The sequence below is a fragment of the Xiphophorus couchianus genome, chromosome 16 (assembly GCF_001444195.1).
Source record: "Xiphophorus couchianus chromosome 16, X_couchianus-1.0, whole genome shotgun sequence".
Classification (NCBI taxonomy): domain Eukaryota; kingdom Metazoa; phylum Chordata; class Actinopteri; order Cyprinodontiformes; family Poeciliidae; genus Xiphophorus; species Xiphophorus couchianus.
The window spans coordinates 6280093-6301610 of NC_040243.1; the positions used below are offsets into that span (position 1 = coordinate 6280093).

The window sequence follows — 21518 nt, forward strand, 5'->3', positions numbered from 1 at the left end:
CAAATTTCAAGATGTTAAGTTATAAAAAAAAAATTTCAAGTCATATTTCATATATGCAGCATGTTTATGTCAACTTAAGGTGACATACTGTTATAAAATGGCACTAAGTGGCTGGAAAACACTTTATACTGCCCCTCTAAACTATAAATAAATTAAATGGAGACAATGCACTTGCAGAAGTTGGCTATTTGTTCTACAGTATTGCCTGAATGAAAGAAATTGAGTGATTGATCGGCTGATAACCAAATGAACTTGCCCAATTAAGCTCAAATTTGGACAATTTTGATCGCATAGTAAGTAGCTGATGCATTACTAATATGATGGCAAGAGGAACCTTCTCCACAGTTAGTGATATTCACAATGACCATATCTGTTTCTCTACTGAATCTCAGCTCACATATTGTTATATCATGAGCACATAAATGGGGGTTGCTGATGAATTCTGAGCAAACAATGTGAGACCTAATTAGGGCAATTAAGGATGCTGATTACATACCTGAAAAATGGCCAACAAACAAAACAACTATCCTTTCCCTTCCCCAAGGACATGGACTGGAAACAATGTGCCCATAATCCCTCCCAGCACATGGCCGCTGTCCTTGGCCTGAGAAGGAGCAGCATCCCACAGGCAAAAACATGTTCTCATCTGGACGGAGGAGATAACCGCACCTCACAGCCCTGAGCCTCCCTCTCACTCCCCCACCAACCTGTCTGTGCAGCAGCATCTTTCCTCAAGGCCTTGCAAGCTTTTTAGAAACAACTGTCCATCAGAGCAGAGCACACATGCGAACCAAAACCGCAACACAAGGCCACAAACTCTCAGAGAAGATGAGAGGATGGAGGAAAAGGGGCTGCAGAGTGAGAGCAAAGCTTTGTGTTTTATTCTTTTTTTTCCCTTTGCTCTTCTGTTGGCTCTTATTGTGAGCTTCAGCCTTTGATTTGGACAAAGATTGAAGAGCTTAATCCCCTCTCTAAGGGGGAATGACACACAGGGCTTTTATTTGTGGCCATAAAATCAGTTTAATTTAAAATCAATGTCTGACTTCTCCATGATACAGCTACGAAGGGTTTCTCAGACAACACACTGGCTACAGAGATTATCATATTGACTCACTGGCAGGGACAAGTGGAAGAAGAGATGCCATGCTGCATGAGGCCACAACAGACATAGTTACAGCCTAGAGCACTTCACAGTATAGAGATCTGCAAAATAAAGCAGGTGCAGCTCAAGTGCATTCTGACTGCTTCCCTGATATTCAGCTGCTCGGATCACATCTCTGATGCTGCACCGACTTTGCTGTGAACATTTTAAGGAACATTCGTTTTGTATGTACTTTAGAACACAACTGTTAGATTTCAGTTTATCTGGAGACTCTGATATTGCAGAATATTCTACTTTTTCGGAACTCCTTGGTTTGCTTCAAAGTATGTTTTGGGTGTGTTTTGTTGGTGTGTGCCGTTGTTGCTTACAGGTTTGGCACCATTTGAGAAACCTATTCAACTTTTAGACTTAAGATAAACGTAGATAAACGTAGAATTGATTCACAGATATATATACAGTTTATTACTGGTCTGACTTGCTTCTGGTTTGAGCTAATCACTCTGTATGCCTATTATGGAGTACTACTCTGCAGTGATGACTCATCAGCTGGGCTAAATGAAACATCAGAAATAGAGTAAATAACGTTTTGTTCCTACGCTCTGCAGCTCTGGACTCAATTCTTGAAAGAATGGGCTCTGCAGAAAACAACTACAAAATCTTACTGTATGCCTTCCATTTTCCAGTAAGGGTAGCTTTTACTACAATTTGCATAAATGCATTTTAGTGTAAATCTATTCTACTTTTCTATTTTAGTGCATGAATGTTCATTGAGTTTGAATGCTGCTGTAAATACAGAGAAATACTAAAGAACAAAAACACCGTCATAATAAAATTGAATTGTTTCCAATAAAATAAATGATGGGTCCAAGTCATATAAAACAACTCAATTATGAATACAAATTCTAAATTAATGATTAGATATGCATTCAAGTTTGGTCGTATTCACAATATACAATCAAGTTCAGTTTACAATACCCACTGGTAAAAATCTAAGGAAACCCAGTCGGTTACATTTAGCAATTAATAATTCAGCAATCCGTCAACTTGAGCAAATCCAGAAACTCCAGAATCTGGTTTGGTAACATTTTCTATCTTTTGTGACTTGTTGGAGATTGGAAGACCAAGCAAACACAAAAAAACATAGAAGCATTGATTCATGAGTACTTTCTATTTACAGCTGCTGTCACACTGTTTCCTATCTAGCAAATCTATATACATTGATGAAATGAAGATAATTACATAAAACAACAAATCCTGCCACGTCTTGATGAAGTATGCGCTTCATGTTCTCCCATTTTGAGTAGTGCATTTATATTAGAATCAAATGTGTGGTATTCCCAGTGTCCCACTGTGTCAGAATGGGTATGATACATTGACTCTACAATCCCCATGCTGTTTTATTTCTATATTTTATGAGTCCATATCAACTAACTGTCTGGAAATTCAATTTCACTGCTAAATGAGTGCTGATAAAGATAATTCTTAACTGAATTAATTACAAAGTAGCTTAGTTTCACTTTCAGATTTAAGCATCTGGCCTGCAGGGTATTGTGAAACTTTATCAGTGCAGACAGCAGAGAATAGCATGTGGTTAAGTAATACTAATAATGTAGAGTAAATGTGAAGTATACACTATGTGGGAGAGCTGTGGTGATCATACAGAGAAACTTTTCAGTGTGCAAAAGCTGTGACATTACTGCTTTCTTGGTAATTAAGTTGTGCATATTAGGGTTAAAAGCCTGTCACAAAAGGTTTCTCTCCAGTGGCCTTGTGTCGTTTAACATCACTGAAGCTAAGATAGATACACAAAGGTGTGATGGGGGTGTTAACTAAATTAAGCACACATGTCTGCAGACAGCAGTGTTGGCTTAATCTTAGAGACAACTGAGTTTTTAATACATCAAGACAAAAACAAACAATTCCATTGGACTTACCTTGAGGGTGTTCCTCTACTGCATTTTCTTTCAACAGTGTGTCATCAGCACATGTAATTAATCAGAAATAATTACATGCAAAAGTGTTTTCTCAGCTATCACCAGATTTTGAGTGGCAGCACAGATTTTTATATGCAATTATTCCAAAACCCTTTGAAGACCCATAATAAGCCCAAATTATCTGCATGACTGGATACATCTACGGCAGCAAATTAGTTCTGTTGGTGAAACTAACCTTCCGAAAAGAGTCATCGTCTGAACTCTTTTTTTTTTCTCTCTGCCTCTTTTGCTTGTGAAAAGATGTTTGAGACTCAACTTATTCAACATCTTTCAGACCTTTCTCCAATTATTTTTGCAAAAATAGTCAGTGGAACTCAAGTGCTTCTGATGATCCCAAAAGCGGCCAAAAAGGACAAATAATGCAGTGTGAAAAAAAGTTAGAAAAATCAATGGAGCACAGAACAGCTACTGTTTGATTTGGCCATTATCTTGCTGAGTAAAATCAAATATTATATAGGCTGCCATACTTTAAACTAAGGCTGATTGATTTTAAAAAGCTTACAGCACCTTGGAGAAAAAAAACAAACATATTTTCTTATATACAGGCACCTTCCTTTCTCCTGGTGGTTTTCACATTGATGGGAGCACAATTATGTTCATTCCTGCCTTTCTCTTCTCATTTTCTCAGTCTGTGTGCGTCTCCCTTCCACTGCCTCACCAACAGCTGCTTCTCCTTTGGCTGGTTTCCAAATGGAGGACGACCGAGGAGAGTGAATGGGATTTTAATTTCACTTGTTAATGCCGCTTTTCCTCATTCTTCCCCTCCCACAACCTTCAGCACCAACAATACAAGCAGAAAAGTTCAGGAGGGAGGCAGAGGAAGGGGGGGGGGATAAACAGCAGCTTGTGAGTGACATAAGAGTACGATCTGAACATCAAGCTTGTAAATTAAGAGGATATTGATTAAGCATGAGTGAAGAGTTTCACTCTCCTTTCTTTTCTCTGTTGTTGGTTAATTAATTATGAAGTGGCTCAGAGGGGGTGAGGAGAAATGAAGCAGAGAAATTGCTCCCAGACCTCCGACAGCATGATCCGTCTTTAAGCTCAAAAAAAAAAAAAAAAAAAGAAACAACTGTTCTCTGTTTAAGGAATTAAACATGAAAAAAGTGCTCACAAACTGGATAGGAGCTACCTTAAACATATATGGTAGAACAGTCAAGTCATTTCGAAATGAGAGACGACAACTTTATACTTCAATTCAGCTGTTGCCAGGGAAACATTATCTAATTCTGTTTCTCTGATGAGCTGCACATGTAATCTGCAGTATGAAGCACCTGGCAGGCCAAGATCAACAAAGTGCTCACACATTATTGTGCAATGCGGTCAAAGAAAAATGCAAGATGTCGTTTGATTTAATTCCCGTTGAAGATGCAGCTTGAGTTTTATCTGGAACAAACCCATGCCTGAAGAAAAACATACTTAAGCTGGAAGAAAACATAAGCAGACATGTTTAAAAATGATGAGCGCCATTCTTGTGAAACTTAGAAACCTCAGCAAAAACCCTGAAGGCCTTGTGCTCTTTAAAACGGGAGGCTGTGGTGCACCCAGGCGGGGGGTTGAGGGTGAGTTGTGACATCCATCCTAAGTGAGATGGATTACACGGAGCCAAGTGGATTTGAATAACAAGCAATTTACTGGCTCTGATGTGATGCTGCAGAGGTGCAAGTCTCCTGCAAGAAGAGGCACTAAGCTCCCATCACACCAGGTGCTACACTGAAACCATTCCCCTGCCTCCCAGTGAGCTGACCCGTTCCAACATGAAGCTGCTTGACATGTAGACGCTCTGCTTTGTCTGATGCTGCAAATATCAGTTTCTGGTTTAGGTAATTATGAACAGAACAAAACCAGAAACTCTAAAGCAAGTCAATAATCGAGGGAAGCAGGAATTAGATGCAATCAAATGGGACAAATTAGCTAAAAATAAAATAATTTATCAGAAATCATAGAAAAGTAATGACTCTCCCTTGTGATTTGCACCAAAGTCTTCGTACCTATGTAGTGACCAATCGGAGCAAGCGGCAGATGGCCTCTCTGGAGGATTCATTAACCTCGGAGGTCACCAGACTGTGACCTCTCAGGGTCAAATCTACCTCGGGAGAGCCAGTAATTGTCATTGAGTCAACATATAGAGTTTAATCTAAAATGGCCTTTGTTACCTGATAAACTGTATAGAAAAGATGGATGCGGTCATCAGTTGATAGCAGGATGATTTAGGGTTATTCTATTCTTCTAGGGCGTTAAAATGTATTCAAAAAAGGAATCCACCTTCTGCATGAAATACTAAATTCAGTTGTTTTATGCCTGTCATCAAGGTTTTATTAGCTCGAATGATCCATTTGGAGAACCATGTGTGTGACGCTTAAATGGAAAGAGGAGATGCATGTTTTAGTTCCCTTTATTTATTTACATAAATACAGTGAAGAAAATAAGGTGGACTGATCATTCTACAAAAAACAGTGAGTTTCAAAGAGAAACAGCTAATAAAATGGATAGATTTAATGCATTATTTTTCAATAACATCCATTTCCATACCCATATTCTGTTTTTTAGCCACAGGTTTTCCAGGTGTATTGGTATAGAATACTATTCACAACTTTTTGACCTTTTTATATAAGAGGGGACAAACTAATATATCATTCAAATTTTAAAATAATTAAAATTTTACAGTGCATTAAGTAATTTTTTCCCCTTTATCCACAAGCTTAATATGGGTATTTTTTTATTATTTAATATTTTATATTTTAGAGTTTTTCCATTTAGTGCTTAAAGTAAATAGAAACAAGATTCAATTTAAGATTAAATATATTTTAAAATATATTTTTTATGCATTTTTTTCACTTTAATGAATACAACATGCTAAATGAACAAACCTTTGGTTTTATTAAATCCTATTTATGGAATTCTGTGTTTTGCAGTCCTGCTCAAGTAAGAAACAGGGCTCCACATTATTCTTTTGCAGAATGAGCCAAACAATTTGAAGCCTACGTTGCTATTTTATATGTCTTCTCATTATGTTTCTAATTGTCATTAAAGTTGTGAGTACTCTGTTTCTTTTGTCGTGGATTAGATTTGTTTCTGCTTGTTTTAGATGTTTCCCTCTTCCAGCACATCTGGTTTCAATAATTGAACTTTATTATTAAGCTCTTATTATTAAGTGTTATTAAGCTCTGCAAAGGCTGGGAAACAAGCTCCTCAGATAAATTAGATGCAACCTCAAATGTGCAAAAAGTTGGAATTTAAAATTTGACGCTGCTGTTAAAGGCAGCGTCAAATTTGAAGCTTTATTTCTTAAAACCTCCTCAATAACATCCAAGGAACATAAGATTCATCTGTGATGTCGTCCAATTGTACATAAACTATGTATACCTCATACCACATTCCTTTTAAATTCAAACAGTTCAAGTTGTAGACAGTTTGATATGCATCTCAAAGTCCCAAAGTCGTTTGAAAAATATGGAAAAGTACAGAATTGATGCAGTTTCCTGCTCAGTAGGGTTGAAAATTATTTGCATTTCAAGATTTTATTCCCTGTCCCATGTGAAGCAAAATAAACATCCATCCATATGTCCCTATAATCCTAGCCCTACCCTCTCTATCCCTATCCCAACTCCTAACCATTTTTTCTTTTGTTTATTTACTTTTGGATATTTCATACTTACGGATAAGTCACTGTGAAAACATTTGTAACTCATAGTGGTTATACTTCAACAGTGATTCATAGTTAGATTAAAAACAATAAAAACTTGAGTCTGGACATGTATAAAATTTTGACAAGGAAAATATTGTCAGCTTCCTAAAATAATGGCCTATGTTTTTTTTTGTTTTTTTTTTGCCAAAAGAAATTTTGTCAAAAAAAAAAAGAATAAAAGAAAAATCACCACCTCTCTTTTGCCAAAAGATAATCATTATTTAAGAAAGGCAATGATATGTAAGACTACTTCAGACTGTGATGGAAAACCATAACCAGTGAGTTTAAATTGACTGGGTGAGGTGTTCCCTCTTGTGGAAACAGATCGACACTACAACACATATTTTGTTAATTGAATATTCACTTAATTGTAGACTTACCAATGCACCTTTGTGACGAGGTTCTATTATGGTTTAGTCAAAAAAGAATGACTGTTCCAAGTTGGAGATCATTTTAGAAGATTTATTCGGTTCTCACAAAGGTGGCAGGTGCAGATCACACACAAAGGACATCCAGAGCAGGCTAGAAATCAAAAATCATTAGTACCTTTGCTTGCAATAGTTCATCACCTCCAGCGTGACTTCTCCTCAGTCTAACCACCGACTGCCTCCTGTGGAGCAGAGCCCTGCTTTTAAAGCCACAGGCTCCGCCCACAGACAATCCAAACTAGCAAAATACTAATCATCTCTAACTCAAATCAGAAGTTTGATTCTGATTTGAATCAAACTTCAAATCAGCCTAAAGTTTATACAGTATACAAAATAATAATAAAAAATAAATAAATAAATAAACTTGTAAACAAAATACAATATTCAATTTAATATACAACACCCAATGCGCTCTGCTGACGTCACCTCCTCATGTGACTCCCTCCCGGCACGTCACAATCCGGAAACACACTACTTGAAAACAAAAACCAGGAAAACGTCCAGTGCTAAAAAAAAAGGATACAGTAAATGTTTAACCGGAGCAGGAACACCGCGTGTGCACCCACGATGAGCCGCCCCAGTCCAACCTGCAACAAAAGTAAATTAGTGATGATGTATGTGTTTGTCGGCGTGTGTACGCAGTTATGCGGGCATGCTAACACGGACTCTAACGCCCAGCTCGTGACGGCTCCTCCGTCACACCACCCCTCTCCTCTCCAAGGTTGGCAAAATTTGGCAACCTAGAAAGAAAGTCTGCCACTTTATTAAGTCTGCCACTCCTATGACAGATGGTAAATTTGTACGGTTGCAAGGACAAATACCACCTAGTCAGACGATGGTTACTGTCCTTCATGGTGTTGATCCAGGTCAGGGCACGATGGTCTGTCTCCAAATCAAAGTCTCTGCCCATCAAATAATATTTGAGACTTTCCAGAGCCCATTTAATGGCCAGGCCTTCTTTTTCTACTACAGAATACCTCACCTCACGAGGTAACAGCTTACGGCTCAGGTAGAGTATGGGTTGCTCCTCCCCAGGATCTCCTTGAGCCAGGACAGCTCCTAAGCCAACTGTGGATGCATCCACTTGAACCAGAAATTTCTTACTGAAATCAGGACTTCGGAGGACAGGAGATGAACATAGATGATCTTTCAAAGTGTTAAAAGAAGCTTCACACTCCTTAGTCCACACCACAGGATTCTTTTGGTCTTTAGCTGTCAAACTTGTGAGTGGAGAAGCAAGTGTGGCAAAATGAGGCACAAACCTTCGATACCAACCAGCTAGTTCCAGGAACGACCGCACTTCCTTCTTGGTTCGAGGACGAGGGCACTTTTGGATCGCTTCAACTTTGTCCATCTGTGGTCGCACCTCTCCTCTCCCCAGCTGGTAACCCAGGTATCTGGTCTCCTGTTGTGCCCAAACACACTTTGAAATGTTAAGTGTCAGTCCTGCACCTCCAATCTTTTCCAACACATTTGCTAGATGTGAGACATGCTCCTCCCAGCTATTGCTATAAATGATTACATCATCAAGATAACCAGCGCTGTAGTCTTCACTTCCTCGCAAGACTTTGTCCATTAGCCGCTGGAAGGTGGCTGGAGCACCATGCAGGCCAAATGGCATTACAGTAAATTGGAAAAGACCAGAAGGGGTTCGAAATGCTGTGTACTGTCTACTTGAAGGCTCCAATGGAACCTGCCAGTACCCTTTACACAGGTCCAGAGTGGTAATGAACTTGGCTTTTCCAATCCTTTCCAGCAGCTCATCCACCCTGGGCATGGGGTAGGCATCAAACTCTGAAACTGCATTAAGCTTTCTGAAATCAATGCAAATCCGCAGTGAGCCATCTTTCTTACACACAATGACCACTGGACTGCACCATTCAGAGTTTGAAGGTTCAACAATTTCTGACGCTAGCATGGTCTCGACTTCTTCTCGCAGCCGTCCCACCAACTGCTGTGGAACTCTATATGGGCGTTGACGAATTGGCTGCTTCTCTTTCAGTCGAATTGCATGCTCAATCAAGGAGGTCCGGCCTGGATTAGGAGAAAAGAGAGGAGACAATTTCTGGAAGATCTGCTGAAGTTGTGAGGCTTGGTGTGAGGCCAAATGGCTGAGATTGGAGATTGACTGTTCAGCCATCACTTCAACACCAGGAACCTCTTCCACAGGCCTCAACAGGCATGATGTTTCTGGAGCTGGACATGATAGTTCTTTCCACTCCTTCAGCAAATTCACATGATAAGCCTGTTTAGCTTTCTTTTTGTCAGGATGATAGACTTCATAGGTGGTGGGTCCTAGCTGTCGGCTGATGGTATAGGGCCCTTGCCACTTTGCCAAAAGCTTGCTGGTGGATGAAGGCAGAAGAAGCAACACCTTCTGTCCAGGACTTAAAACCCTTTGCCGGGCCTGCTGGTCATACCACCTCTTTTGCTTCTGCTGAGCCTGCAGCAGGTTCTTTTCAGCTTCTTCCTGGTACTCAGCAAGCCGACCTCTCATCTGCAGCACATACTGGACCACACCTTTGGCATTGGATGAGGTCTCTGATGCATCCCAGCTTTTTCTCAGCAGCTCTAATGGTCCCTGAACATCCCACCCGTACAGGAGTTCAAAGGGGGAGAATCCAGTTGATGCTTGCGGCACCTCACGATAGGCGAAGAGAAGGAATGGTAACCAGCGGTCCCAATCTCTGCCAGTGTCATCCACAAACTTCTGCAGCATCCTCTTCAGTGTCTGGTTGAACCTTTCGACCAGTCCATCAGTTTGCGGATGGTAAGGCGTCGTCCTGATGGCTGAGATCCCAAGCTGTTTGTGAAAAAGTTTTAGGAGGTTAGAGGTGAAATTAGTTCCCTGGTCTGTCAAAATCTGATCTGGGATTCCAACTCTTGAAAACAGCTGGACCAGAACTCGTACTATTGCAGGAGCAGTAATGGTATGCAGTGAAAAAGCCTCTGGAAATCTGGTGGCATAGTCACATACTACCAGGATGTACTGATGACCACGCCCACTCTTCACTAGGGGTCCAACAATGTCCATTGCAACCTTACGAAAAGGAGTGGAGATGACTGGTAGTGGCTGGAGGAGCGCCCGATCTGATTTCTGAGCAGGACGAGTCTTCTGGCATGTGGGACAAGAAGCACACAATGCATTAATGTCATTGTACATTGACGGCCAAAAAAAACGTGAGCTGACACGCATAAATGTTTTGTGACGCCCCAAGTGCCCTGCCCATGGAATGGTGTGTGCCAAATGCATGACAAGTGCCCTACAGCAAGTTGGAACTACCAACCGCTGTTTTTCATTACAAGCATACAACACACCATCTTTTAACACAAAAGTTTCTCTTCCTCTCCACTTAGCATCAGTTTTTTCCTCCACTCGATCAAACAAAGGTTGTAAAGACACATCCTGTTTCTGTAAAGTAGCAATATTTTCAGGTATTTTCCACATGTCATCTACCGTTAAATCTGTTAACACATTCCCACTCAGCATTAACTTTTTCTCAAATTTTTTCTGTTTTCTGGATTTTCTAGACCTCTTTGGAATTTCAAACAAACTCTCATCAAAGTCAGGTAAGGACTCAACTTGTTCTTTGGCCTGAGAACGAGTAATCACAGGTCCGGAAACATTGCTAACTTTACTCCCCTCGGTTCGTACCTCTTCCAAAAGATGAAACATCACAGGTAGATCAGTACCCAAAATTATATCAAAAGGTAGGTTTTCCACCACACCGACAGTTAGCAAATATGGTTGATCATCAATAATGACAGTCACTTCTGCTTTTGGATAAACATGACAATCTCCATGCACACACAAGATCTCAGTTTTTTTTTCATAGTTCATACATCCAACAGGTACAAGACTCTTTTTTATAAGTGATGTGGAACTACCACTGTCTATTAATGCAGTCACATGCTGTCCATTCACAGTCACAGTTTTATGAGTTCTAGTTTCAAGGTTTTTGACTCCAGCTTGATTTTCAACTCTAGGAGCATAGCAGGAACCAGTAAACTTAGTCTTCTTTATTGGGCACACAGAAGCCTTGTGGCCCAGCTGCTGGCAATAATAGCAAATCAATGTCTTACCATTAGATGGTGGATTCAGAGAACTGGTGATACCTTTAACCTCCTGTCTTGGGTCTCTGGGATACCGTTGATGTCCAGCTGGTTGAACAGGTCGCGGTCCAGGGTTGGAGAACCATACTGCTCCTCCTCGCCGTGCGTTCATGTACTGTAGAGCCAACTTTGCAGCCGTCAGACCATCCTCAGGTTCATGTTCCTTCACCCAGGTCCTTACATCAGAGGGCAGAATGCTCAGCAGTTGTTCCCGGATGATGAGCTCCCCGATGTCCTCCTTGGAATGCTGGTCCGGACGGATCCATCGTCGGTAGAGACCTCTAAGGCGGTGGTAGGTTTCAGTAGGAGTTTCACCAACAGGTATACTTGTTGCTCTGAATTTCTGTCTGTATGTCTCAGGTGAGATGTCAAACTTTGTTAACAAAGCAGTTTTCAAGTCCGTGTAGCAGTGAGCACAGTCCTCATCCATGGCAGCGTAGGCCTCCAGCGCTTTCCCAGAAAGGAGTGGAATGAGACGGCACGCCCATTCACACTCTGGCCACCTCCATGTCTTGGCAATGCGCTCAAACCGCAGCAAATAGTTTTCAAGGTCTTCTCCTAATTGATATGGGGGAATTTTTGGATCAGTGGTATAACTTACTGACTGAGGTTGATGGCTTTGATCACCATCGTCATCATCGTCACTTTGCTCCGCACCAACTCCTAACTGAAGGTGAGAACGTGGTACTTGCTGTGGTTGCTGCAGGGACAGCCTAAGAGATCGCAGTTCCTTCAGCATCCCTTTCTCTCGCTTTTGCTGACCTGTCATAAAGTCCTTCATCAAAGTGAGAAACTCACTGCCAGATGCACTTGATCCACTGGGGCCAGGCTTCGGTTCACCTTCCTCATCTGATCCATCCGTCGTCGGCATGCTTTCCCATGCTGTGTCAGTCACCTGTTCTTCCATCTTTGATTGTGATCGAAGACCAGATCTTTGCTTCACCAAACGAGATCCTCTTCTCCGGCTTGCCATAATCCCACTCCTGACACCATGTGTGACGAGGTTCTATTATGGTTTAGTCAAAAAAGAATGACTGTTCCAAGTTGGAGATCATTTTAGAAGATTTATTCGGTTCTCACAAAGGTGGCAGGTGCAGATCACACACAAAGGACATCCAGAGCAGGCTAGAAATCAAAAATCATTAGTACCTTTGCTTGCAATAGTTCATCACCTCCAGCGTGACTTCTCCTCAGTCTAACCACCGACTGCCTCCTGTGGAGCAGAGCCCTGCTTTTAAAGCCACAGGCTCCGCCCACAGACAATCCAAACTAGCAAAATACTAATCATCTCTAACTCAAATCAGAAGTTTGATTCTGATTTGAATCAAACTTCAAATCAGCCTAAAGTTTATACAGTATACAAAATAATAATAAAAAATAAATAAATAAATAAACTTGTAAACAAAATACAATATTCAATTTAATATACAACACCCAATGCGCTCTGCTGACGTCACCTCCTCATGTGACTCCCTCCCGGCACGTCACAATCCGGAAACACATTACTTGAAAACAAAAACCAGGAAAACGTCCAGTGCTAAAAAAAAAGGTTACAGTAAATGTTTAACCGGAGCAGGAACACCGCGTGTGCACCCACGATGAGCCGCCCCAGTCCAACCTGCAACAAAAGTAAATTAGTGATGATGTGTGTGTTTGTCGGCGTGTGTACGCAGTTATGCGGGCATGCTAACACGGACTCTAACGCCCAGCTCGTGACGGCTCCTCCGTCACAACCTTAAACTATTAATACTTTTCTGAATGCATTTTATTCATGAGTAAATAAAAGGCGACGTGAACTCGGAGTCAGAAGACGTAAACTTTATTAATTTCTTATAAAAATGCCACAAAAATTCTTAAAAATTCCAACAGGTCCTTTGAGTTTATCCATAGGGAGATCAGGCCTGTTTCACAAACAATGGGGAACAAGGCGAGCGCACTATTGTATCATTATTAAATCCTCCCGGTTTGATCAGCTGCTGTGACCTGTACACGAATCCACCAGCAGAGGACATGCTGCCTCCGTTAAACTCCTCCTTTCCTCTACCTACATCCCTGACTCCTCCTTGCACTCCTCCATTTACTCCCTTTACTCCCCCATCCTGCTTTCCCCCATTTTTGCTATTCCCTCCCCATTCTGACCCTTCGTGTCCCTAAGCTCTCCTTCTCTGATTGGTTCCAGACGTGCCACTGAGCTCTTCTTGCCGACTCAACATTCCACAGCTGGAGACCGGGTACGCACATCTCACTCACACACACCCCCACACGCACACACAACACACTCACACCTCCTCCCTTCCCCCTCAATCTTGGTTTTCTTCTCCCTTTTTTTCACAGCAGCTTAGTGAAACACCAAAAGCCTCAGACTGAAATGGCTCCAAAGCATTCCTGCAAGCAGAGAGAGGGAGAGAAATGCATTCAGAGACAAGAGCAGGAGAAGGAGGTTACATTTTTGAAATCTTAACAAGATGTCAAAAACACACTATAGATGGTAGGTTTCTGAATTTGGCTTTTAAAAACTCTTTGGCACTGAAATACGTATGTACAAGATTGAAAATGTTTTCTTTTGCGGGCGGTCAAAGAGTTCAAGTGTTGGCAATTGTTGCAGACAAGTAAAGTTGCTTCCAGGTAACAAAAAATGTGCATCTTCAAAGCAAAAACCGAACTGATGCAACAAACGGAAACGTGATGAAACACGAAGGATTAGACCACTTTTGAAATGACAAACCTCTTTTTATAATACAATGACTGTGCTCAAAACTCCCCCCTGCCGAATCAGCTCCAGATGGAGGCACAAAGAGCCAAAGCAAACAAGAGTCACAGAGCAGAAACTGCATGCCACAAAATGAATTTCAGGCTTGGTGGCTCCAAATTCTTATCATGTATCAAAACAACCCCCCTGGTTGTGTGCTGCGCTAAAAAAAGACAATGTAGTCCATTTAAAGACCAGCTTTCAATGCAAAGTCCTACTTATGTGCACAATTATAGTGTTCGTCCTCAGACGGTTTGAGGTCAGCAGCCCTTTTTTTTTTTAACACTTTTAGTGTGTTCACATCTGCACTTCTTGCTTCCTCCTGCGCCTGACAGTCTTTGCTGACGTGTCAGGTCGGAGAAGAGGGAGAGAGGCAGGCTCATGAAAACCACACACACGCATCACGGCTTACGCTTCTCTACAGCTGCACACATAACGACAAATCCAATGAAACAAATAAAAAAAAAAATGCATTCAAGTCTGGGTTAATACTGACATGACAACACAAAAGAAATCTTACAGAGGAATGTGGTCAACAATGGAAACAAAGTGGATTTTAGTCTTTTCTGTCCAAGTACGAGCAAGACAGTAAAACTCTGTGTGGTAAAATTGACTTTGGAAAGAGGCAAGAAGTTATTTCATCTGACTGGTTTTGCGCTTAGCTGCAATAAAACTGTTCACAGCAGATCAATTGTGACCTGCCTACGCATTTTAGAAAAAGCAGATGGATGTATCTGATTTGCAGCTTTCTTTTTTTTTTTTTTTTTTTTTGATATTCAGTTTAAAAATGGAAACATCTGCTGTGCTCCACACAGCTTTTCGGCATTAAAAAAATTTGTTTGGGCTTAAAAAAGGTAAGAAAAAAATCGGAGTCTCTCCGGTGCTGGGTGGGGTCCAGTCCAGGGTCAGTCCAGAGTTACTCCGGCTGCTCGTTCAGCTCCATGTCGGACACCAGGATGTTCTTCTCGGCTTGCTCGTCGAGGCCTGAGTTGGTGCGGCTATAGCGCGCCCCCTCGAAGGAACCCCGAGACCCTGCGGTTCGCCGCCGGTACAGGTAGATCACAGTGGCTATCAGCAGAAGCAGCACCAAAGCTGCCACTATGACGACGATCAGAGTCGGCAGGTGGTCGACATCCACTGGGAAAAATGAAGCAATTTTTAGTACTGTGCAGAGTACAATCAAAGGAATCAAATAAATGAATAAATAAAAAACTATTTACATGTTGTGAAGGATGAATCTGCACCTACAAATGGAAAAAGTACAAAATTAACAAGAAAACTGTTTCTGAAGGAGTTTCAGTCCATGTATTTTATCTTAATTTTAAATGACCAATAGAAGGCTCTGTTGTAGCCTTGTACAGTATGTTATTATTATTATTGTTAATCTTGTTTTTTATTAACGGTTTTTAATAATTTTACAACCTTTTGTGTGAACCTACATATCTGTTGCTCTTGCTACATCTGAATTTCCTCTTAGAAGTACAGTAAAGGCTGTTTCTATTCTATTCTAAGGTAGAACATAAATATCAAATGGAAGGAAGTGATACATAGCCTTCAAAACATTTCATGCTATTTAGTGTTTTCTGTTTATTTCATTCATTTAGAGTTTAAAAAGAACATGTTCTATGCTGACATAAACAAAAGTTTTACATGAAAAGTAATTAATATATATATTATACAAATCTACTAAAGCAACTAATTATCAACCATCCATATAGATACATCATTAAACACAAAACAGGAAATGTACTGTATATACGTATAAAAAAATAATAAAAGCAAAGAAAAATATACTCATATTATAAAGATACAGCACTATACTGAATCAATAGATTTCATTTTATGTTGATAAAATATTACATTTTATGATTTTTTTAAAAAGTGAAAGTTGGTCTTCTCTGGTTTCTTTAGACAGATTTGTTCCCTAAACAGAAACACAAAGTTCTATTTGTTTAGTTCTGACTTTAGATTTTTTTTTATCGCAGATCCTCTTAAATTATAAATGCTAACTCTTTTAATAAGTCTCTTTCAAATGTGCTGGTATGTATACTTTAAGCATAACTTGTACAATACAATAGTTCACCCCGTTGTGAAATTGGAATGGAATAAAACTTTTGTGGTTCTAAATTGAAAGAAATGTGAAAAAGTTCAAAGGTTACGAGTACATTTGCAATTCATTGCATGAACTGCGACTGTCTTGTGTTCGTTGTGTGTACGTACTGCGAGGCCGTTTGCAGATCACCCCGTGTGTGCGATTTCTGCAGGAGTCGGGCATCCACCGGCCGCTGTTGCTCTGGATCAAGAAGCAGGAATTGATGGAAAGCATCGAGAACGCCACCTTATGCGCTTCCCAGTTGGTGAACAACATCTCGGTGTCTTCGTTCCACACAAGGCGTCTCTCTGTGACAAGAGCACGAAGGGTGATAAGAGAAACCTGGGGGGAAAAAACACCTGTCGTGCTGCGTTCTGCCTCAACTGTGCAGTTTTATTGGATGTAATCTCCTCATTAACCAAGCTAAGTATATTTCATGCTCTTTTGCCCAGTTTGTGCTGATTGATAACAACACGTTTCAAATAAATGACGCTTTACAGGATGGGTCACCTTGCTTTATGATAAGAGCTGCTCATCAGAGTTTCTTAATGAAATATTAACTTAAAATGTAATCTTATTCAATAAAGAAACTGATCTAAAAATAATTAAAGTGGAATGAATAAGCCTGTATCTTTAAACTGTGAAGGCAGTGCTGCTGGACCTTTCATGCTGATGCCCAGCCAAGCTCCCTTTGCCTGTTCTGCATAACTCTGGATGTGCTCCCATATGAAGCTGTTCTCTGCCTCATCCAGGATGGACAGAAGCTCTGCTCCCACTGATGGAAAAGAGAATAACACAAACACAGATGGATCAGAACTAAATCGAACAACTGGGCCACATGCTCAGTAAATCTATGAGGATATTGATGTCATGTTAATTAGGTTCACTAGTCCGAGGTGGTAGGTTATGCATATGGGCTGTGTGGGAAAGTGGGGACGGTTCAGAGCTGCTGCTGTAAAGCTTTCTCACTTTTTTTGCAGGATGTGAGCGCATCCTGCTGCAGTTTAAGAAGCTGCAGGTTGAAAGCGTAGCAGTGGTTCCTGAAGGGAACCCAGGCCCACTCTCCCACAGAGTGGGGACAAAGTCCAGGGTAAATCCACTGATGGCTCACAGGTTCATCTGTAAGGATGAAAAAAAAAAAAAACTGAAGTGAACAAACAGCACAGTGTCCAAATACTTTACACCCATAACTATGTATTCACACTTTGCTTAAAAGGACACTAAATGTTTTATAATCTTTTTAAGTCCTGATAATCAACAGGTTAGTTTAATATTTTTCTTGCAGTACAGTTTGTACAGTTTTAGCATTTTGCTTTTTTTAATTTAAACTTTAACGTTATATGTGTACCAGAGTTTTTTTTAAGCTCTTTCAGTTAATAATCAATGAGTTAAGATATAAATTAATCAAATAAATTAATCAAAGTTTATCAAAATGTATTTAGAAAGCATTGTCTAATGTCTCACATTGACTAAAGTGCAAAAAAGAACTATTTAACTGCAGCATATGTGTACTAATAATCAGAACTTCGTCTACCATTAGAGCAGTATATAACAAATTTATACAGTTGACAGTGTGACAAAAAAGTCACTGGCTTGTTTAGTATTGGCTGAGATACAAACCATTAATTTGACATATAGCAGCATCCAATTTAGCATCACAGGGAGTCATGGTCCACTGTCCTGTGGTGGTCATGTGTCCACATCCTGCCATCTGATTTGGCTCTCCATCTTTCCAGTTGGAGTATTTCACTTCTTCATTGCCTAACCACGTAAAGCTTCGTCCCTGAGCAGACATGATAAAGCAAGCGGGTTTGTTAGACTGCAAGAAAAACAAAGTCAAAGAAGTAGGATGAGAGGTCAGTGAGTTTGTGGGCTTACGCCATAGTTATAGAGAGAAATCCAGGCTGACTGGTGCAGGCTGTTGATGAGCAGCGTCAGGTAGGCCTGCTGGAACGGATCCTTCACGACTGCTAGCGTCCCGTTCAAAGATTCACAGAGGTAGAGAGCGCCAGTCCAGTCAAGGCGCTTCTGCACAACCCGATACGTCACTCCTCCCAGCTCCACAGGCTCCGACAGGGAGGAGGGAATGAGGGCTGGAGCCGGAGGCAGGTTTCGATCTGAAGTCAGACATGACGATTAGGAAATGTTTGCTAACTCATCCACAGCGCACTTCTTTTCTGGTTGTTGCTGATCATTGCACCTGGCTGCTTTTGGCAGATGAATCCATTGTTCTCCAACGGCGTCATCTCACAGGCTCGGGAAGCCCACATCCCAGTTTTCCTCTCTGGGTTGCCGTGAATGATCACGACACAGTTTCCCTGAGGCAGCGGTGAGACGTCAGAACAGCAACAAAACGCAGACAAAGGCACAACCTGAATAGAGACAATTGGGAATACCGGCGTCTTGTTGTGATGGGGGCCGCTGTTGTCGACTGGCTCTCCTGGCGCCCAGTTGGTGTAGCTGAGCAGGCCAGTTTTGGTCCACCGGAAGTGACCTTTGGAGTCTGAGGTCAGACCCACCCAGAGGTCAGTGCTGACATTCTTTAACAAGGTGGTGATGAAAGCTGGTGAGGAGAGAATCAGCTGTATCATGTCCGCTTTGCATTGCTGATTGTGCCTTTACACCACAATCACACAACTTGTAGTTACCTTGATCTAAATGATTGGATACTAGAGCCAGGGCACCTCGCTGGCTTTCACATTTGAGCTTGGCTGCAGACCATGTGACCCGAGTTGACTCAAAAACTTTGAAACACTAAGACACCATAGATTTCATTTCAATAAAATTGCTCGTCTAATTTGATGCAATACATAAATTATCTTGAAATCGAGGTAGTATTGATGCACCTTATGCTGATAGGGGGACCACCCAGTAGGACAGCCAGAAGGTGGATGAGGGGATGATGGCGTCGGAGGAATAGTGCCGGTCTCATTCACCTGCTTACAGATGTAAGGCAAGTCGGAGTGACACTTCTGATCCGCCCAGTCTCCTGTTTACATGTGGCAGAAACACAAGCTCACCTGTTTGTACATCTGCTGGTTTAGTCTGATCAGATCTATTTCTGGCTGATATTACCTTTGCTGGTTGACATGTAAATACACTTGCGGTCACGGCTGACTGGTTGCGGCTTGCCCAGCGCCCAGGAAACATAATTGAGCACAGAGTGGTCGGACCAGCGGAAACGTCCATCATTTTCGTAGGTATGAAGTCCAACCCACCAGCTCGGCTCAGACTTTTTCTGTGGGTGAGGTAGAAGACAAATGCTCAAAAATAGCTAAGGTGGGATGCAATTATGAATTTGCACATATCTTTTCCGCAGTGTGGACAAACTGGCCCAGAAATTATTGTGATAAATGATAATATTGACGTTTTGAGACCATTTGGAACTCATATAATGATAACGTCATAAAATTGGAAGATAAATTGTATCAGAAATTATTACGATAAACAATAATATTGCTGCTATTTTCAAGTAATACACTGATAATGGCATAATATTGCAAGTTTGTCCCCTCAAAGATGAACAAACTTTAATTTTTAACAGAGCACTCCACACTTTACATTTCCAAAATAAAACACCTCTGAACAGCAATAAACAAAAAAGGAACTAAAAACCACTAACAATTGAAACCATAAATAAAATGGATTACGATGTCTCTGTTAACAAAATTGCACTTTGAAAAATATTTATCAGAATGGAAATTATTGTGCTCATTTTAATATATCATGCAATTAATTTATCAATTTCTTATTGTTACACCTAATTAATAGCCTCTTTGAAATAATTAGAAATATTAAAAAACCTGCAGAACCTTGCTTAAAGTGTTGGCCAGGAAAGCCTGCTCCTCAGCTGAGTGAACTGAAGCGAGCGAGGAGTCGAACCAGGAGCAGATCCTCTGGGCCTGATCCCAAGTAGTGCGATGGTCGAAAAACCTATACCCAGCCTCCTGGAAGGCGATCCACTCTGGAGAAGTATTTCCTAACAGATAATAGAAAAGAGCAGGCAGATGTGACACATTTAAGGATCTAATTTCAGTGTGTGAAAATAAACATTTTAACCAAAAGGATAAGTTGAACAGACCTTCTGTCATTTCTGGTTCCAGCTCAACACTTCCTGAAAAAGAGAAAGGACAAGCAAAATAAATTAGACCAAAATAAAGAGCAGATTTGTGTTATACACTAGAAATAAAAAAGTTACAACAAAGAGAAGTAAATTTAAGAAAATGTTCCACATTTAATGTAAGATACATATTCTGTACAACTTGCATGAAAACAAAAAAAAACTGCAATAACCTGCATACAACATCAAACTAACACTTTAAAACCTTTCAGCCTAGTAGCAGCATTCAGCATTCACGTTCACACCTGCCACTAATGACATTCGATCAGAAGTCCAGCTGCCTATGCTGTTTGCAAAGACGTTAAAAAAGATCAAGATCTTCTAATTGTACAAAGGTAGCAGTCATAAAAAGAGTAGGAAAAAATCCCCAGCTTCAGCTTTGTACTTGTAACTTGAAAGGTTGATAGAAACTCTAAAAGTATTTATATTTATTACCGATTCTGTTCTAATCTTATGTTCTCTACGGCTCTGGACTAAAGATCTTCACTAAATGACAGAGGCTTTTTTTTCAAAGAAAACATCCAAGGGCTTGGCTTAAATCTCCTAGATCCTTGAGAGCAGATGTTTTACGGTCTGAAGAAGCCAAATTTGGCCAACAAAAAATAGATTAGACAAAAGAACACCATGCCTATGGTGAAATGTGACGAGAGTTTTCCTTCAGATGAAACCAAACTTTAGGGGGATTTAATAATGAACAGGTCCAAATTTTTACCTTAACTCCATGAGAGCATGTACCTGTGCACCAAAATACCCATTTTGGAAACTTGAATCTAAAATGATGAACTTATAAATGAGCAAAAAGTGGAAGGTTTTAATTAAAAAAGGTGTAATGGCTTCATACCTCTGGGAATCTTGCAGATCCAGTCCAACTCGGAGTCACAGTGCATGGCCAGCCAGGTCATAGTGCCCAAGTCTGCCGCAGCACACTGCCGGATGTTGTAGTAGTAGCGCCCAAAGTTCCGGTATGTTAACTGAGATATGAGTTGAGAATAAACAACATGTCCTTTAATCATTTGTGTCCACTTCTTTTGGAAATGATGGATCTTTGGAGAACGTTTTCACCCACAGGAAGTCCATCGCTCCACTTCCAGCTGCCATTATCCATGGGATTCCTGCGGTTCAGACCGATCCAAAACCAGTGCTGCTCATGCTCTTCTGACTCTCTGTGGGCATTAACATGATGAAAATTATACTAAAAGTAGGTGTGTAGATTACAGTACATACAGTGGTCC

The 21518-nt window shown here is 40.8% G+C and overlaps 2 protein-coding genes across 2 annotated transcripts in view; both read right to left on the minus strand.

The window, feature by feature from the left end:
- Positions 1 to 10253: 10253 nt before the first annotated feature.
- On the minus strand, positions 10254 to 13065 carry LOC114160380 (uncharacterized). Its single transcript, XM_028042957.1, has 2 exons — positions 11296 to 13065; positions 10254 to 10327 (listed from the first exon to the last, which is right to left on the minus strand). The coding sequence occupies exons 1-2, from the start codon at positions 12296 to 12298 to the stop codon at positions 10254 to 10256; spliced, it is 1077 nt and encodes a 358-aa protein (XP_027898758.1). The 5' UTR covers positions 12299 to 13065.
- A 63-nt stretch (positions 13066 to 13128) lies between these two features.
- mrc2 (mannose receptor, C-type 2) overlaps positions 13129 to 21518 on the minus strand; it is a 28149-nt gene continuing 19759 nt past the window's right edge. The window contains exons 14-29 of the mRNA XM_028041510.1: positions 21353 to 21449; positions 21128 to 21257; positions 20248 to 20280; positions 19979 to 20145; positions 19242 to 19404; positions 19013 to 19155; positions 18815 to 18920; positions 18563 to 18729; positions 18367 to 18484; positions 18045 to 18283; positions 17787 to 17949; positions 17136 to 17285; positions 16828 to 16941; positions 16295 to 16474; positions 15295 to 15318; positions 13129 to 15211 (exon numbers count right to left, since the gene is read on the minus strand). Coding sequence (XP_027897311.1) covers positions 14991 to 15211; positions 15295 to 15318; positions 16295 to 16474; positions 16828 to 16941; positions 17136 to 17285; positions 17787 to 17949; positions 18045 to 18283; positions 18367 to 18484; positions 18563 to 18729; positions 18815 to 18920; positions 19013 to 19155; positions 19242 to 19404; positions 19979 to 20145; positions 20248 to 20280; positions 21128 to 21257; positions 21353 to 21449 — 2215 coding nt within the window. The 3' untranslated portion in view covers positions 13129 to 14990. The remainder of the gene's footprint in view (positions 15212 to 15294; positions 15319 to 16294; positions 16475 to 16827; positions 16942 to 17135; positions 17286 to 17786; positions 17950 to 18044; positions 18284 to 18366; positions 18485 to 18562; positions 18730 to 18814; positions 18921 to 19012; positions 19156 to 19241; positions 19405 to 19978; positions 20146 to 20247; positions 20281 to 21127; positions 21258 to 21352; positions 21450 to 21518) is intronic.

What these genes read in the sequence shown, in the direction of transcription:
- LOC114160380 (XM_028042957.1), bottom strand. Translation starts at nt 12,298, where the DNA reads ATGGCAAGCCGGAGAAGAGGATCTCGTTTGGTGAAGCAAAGATCTGGT. An exon ending in TCTGAATCCACCATCTAATG is followed by an intron (nt 10,328 to 11,295) that starts GTAAGACATTGA and finishes CCCACATGCCAG; the next exon opens with AAGACTCGTCCTGCTCAGAA.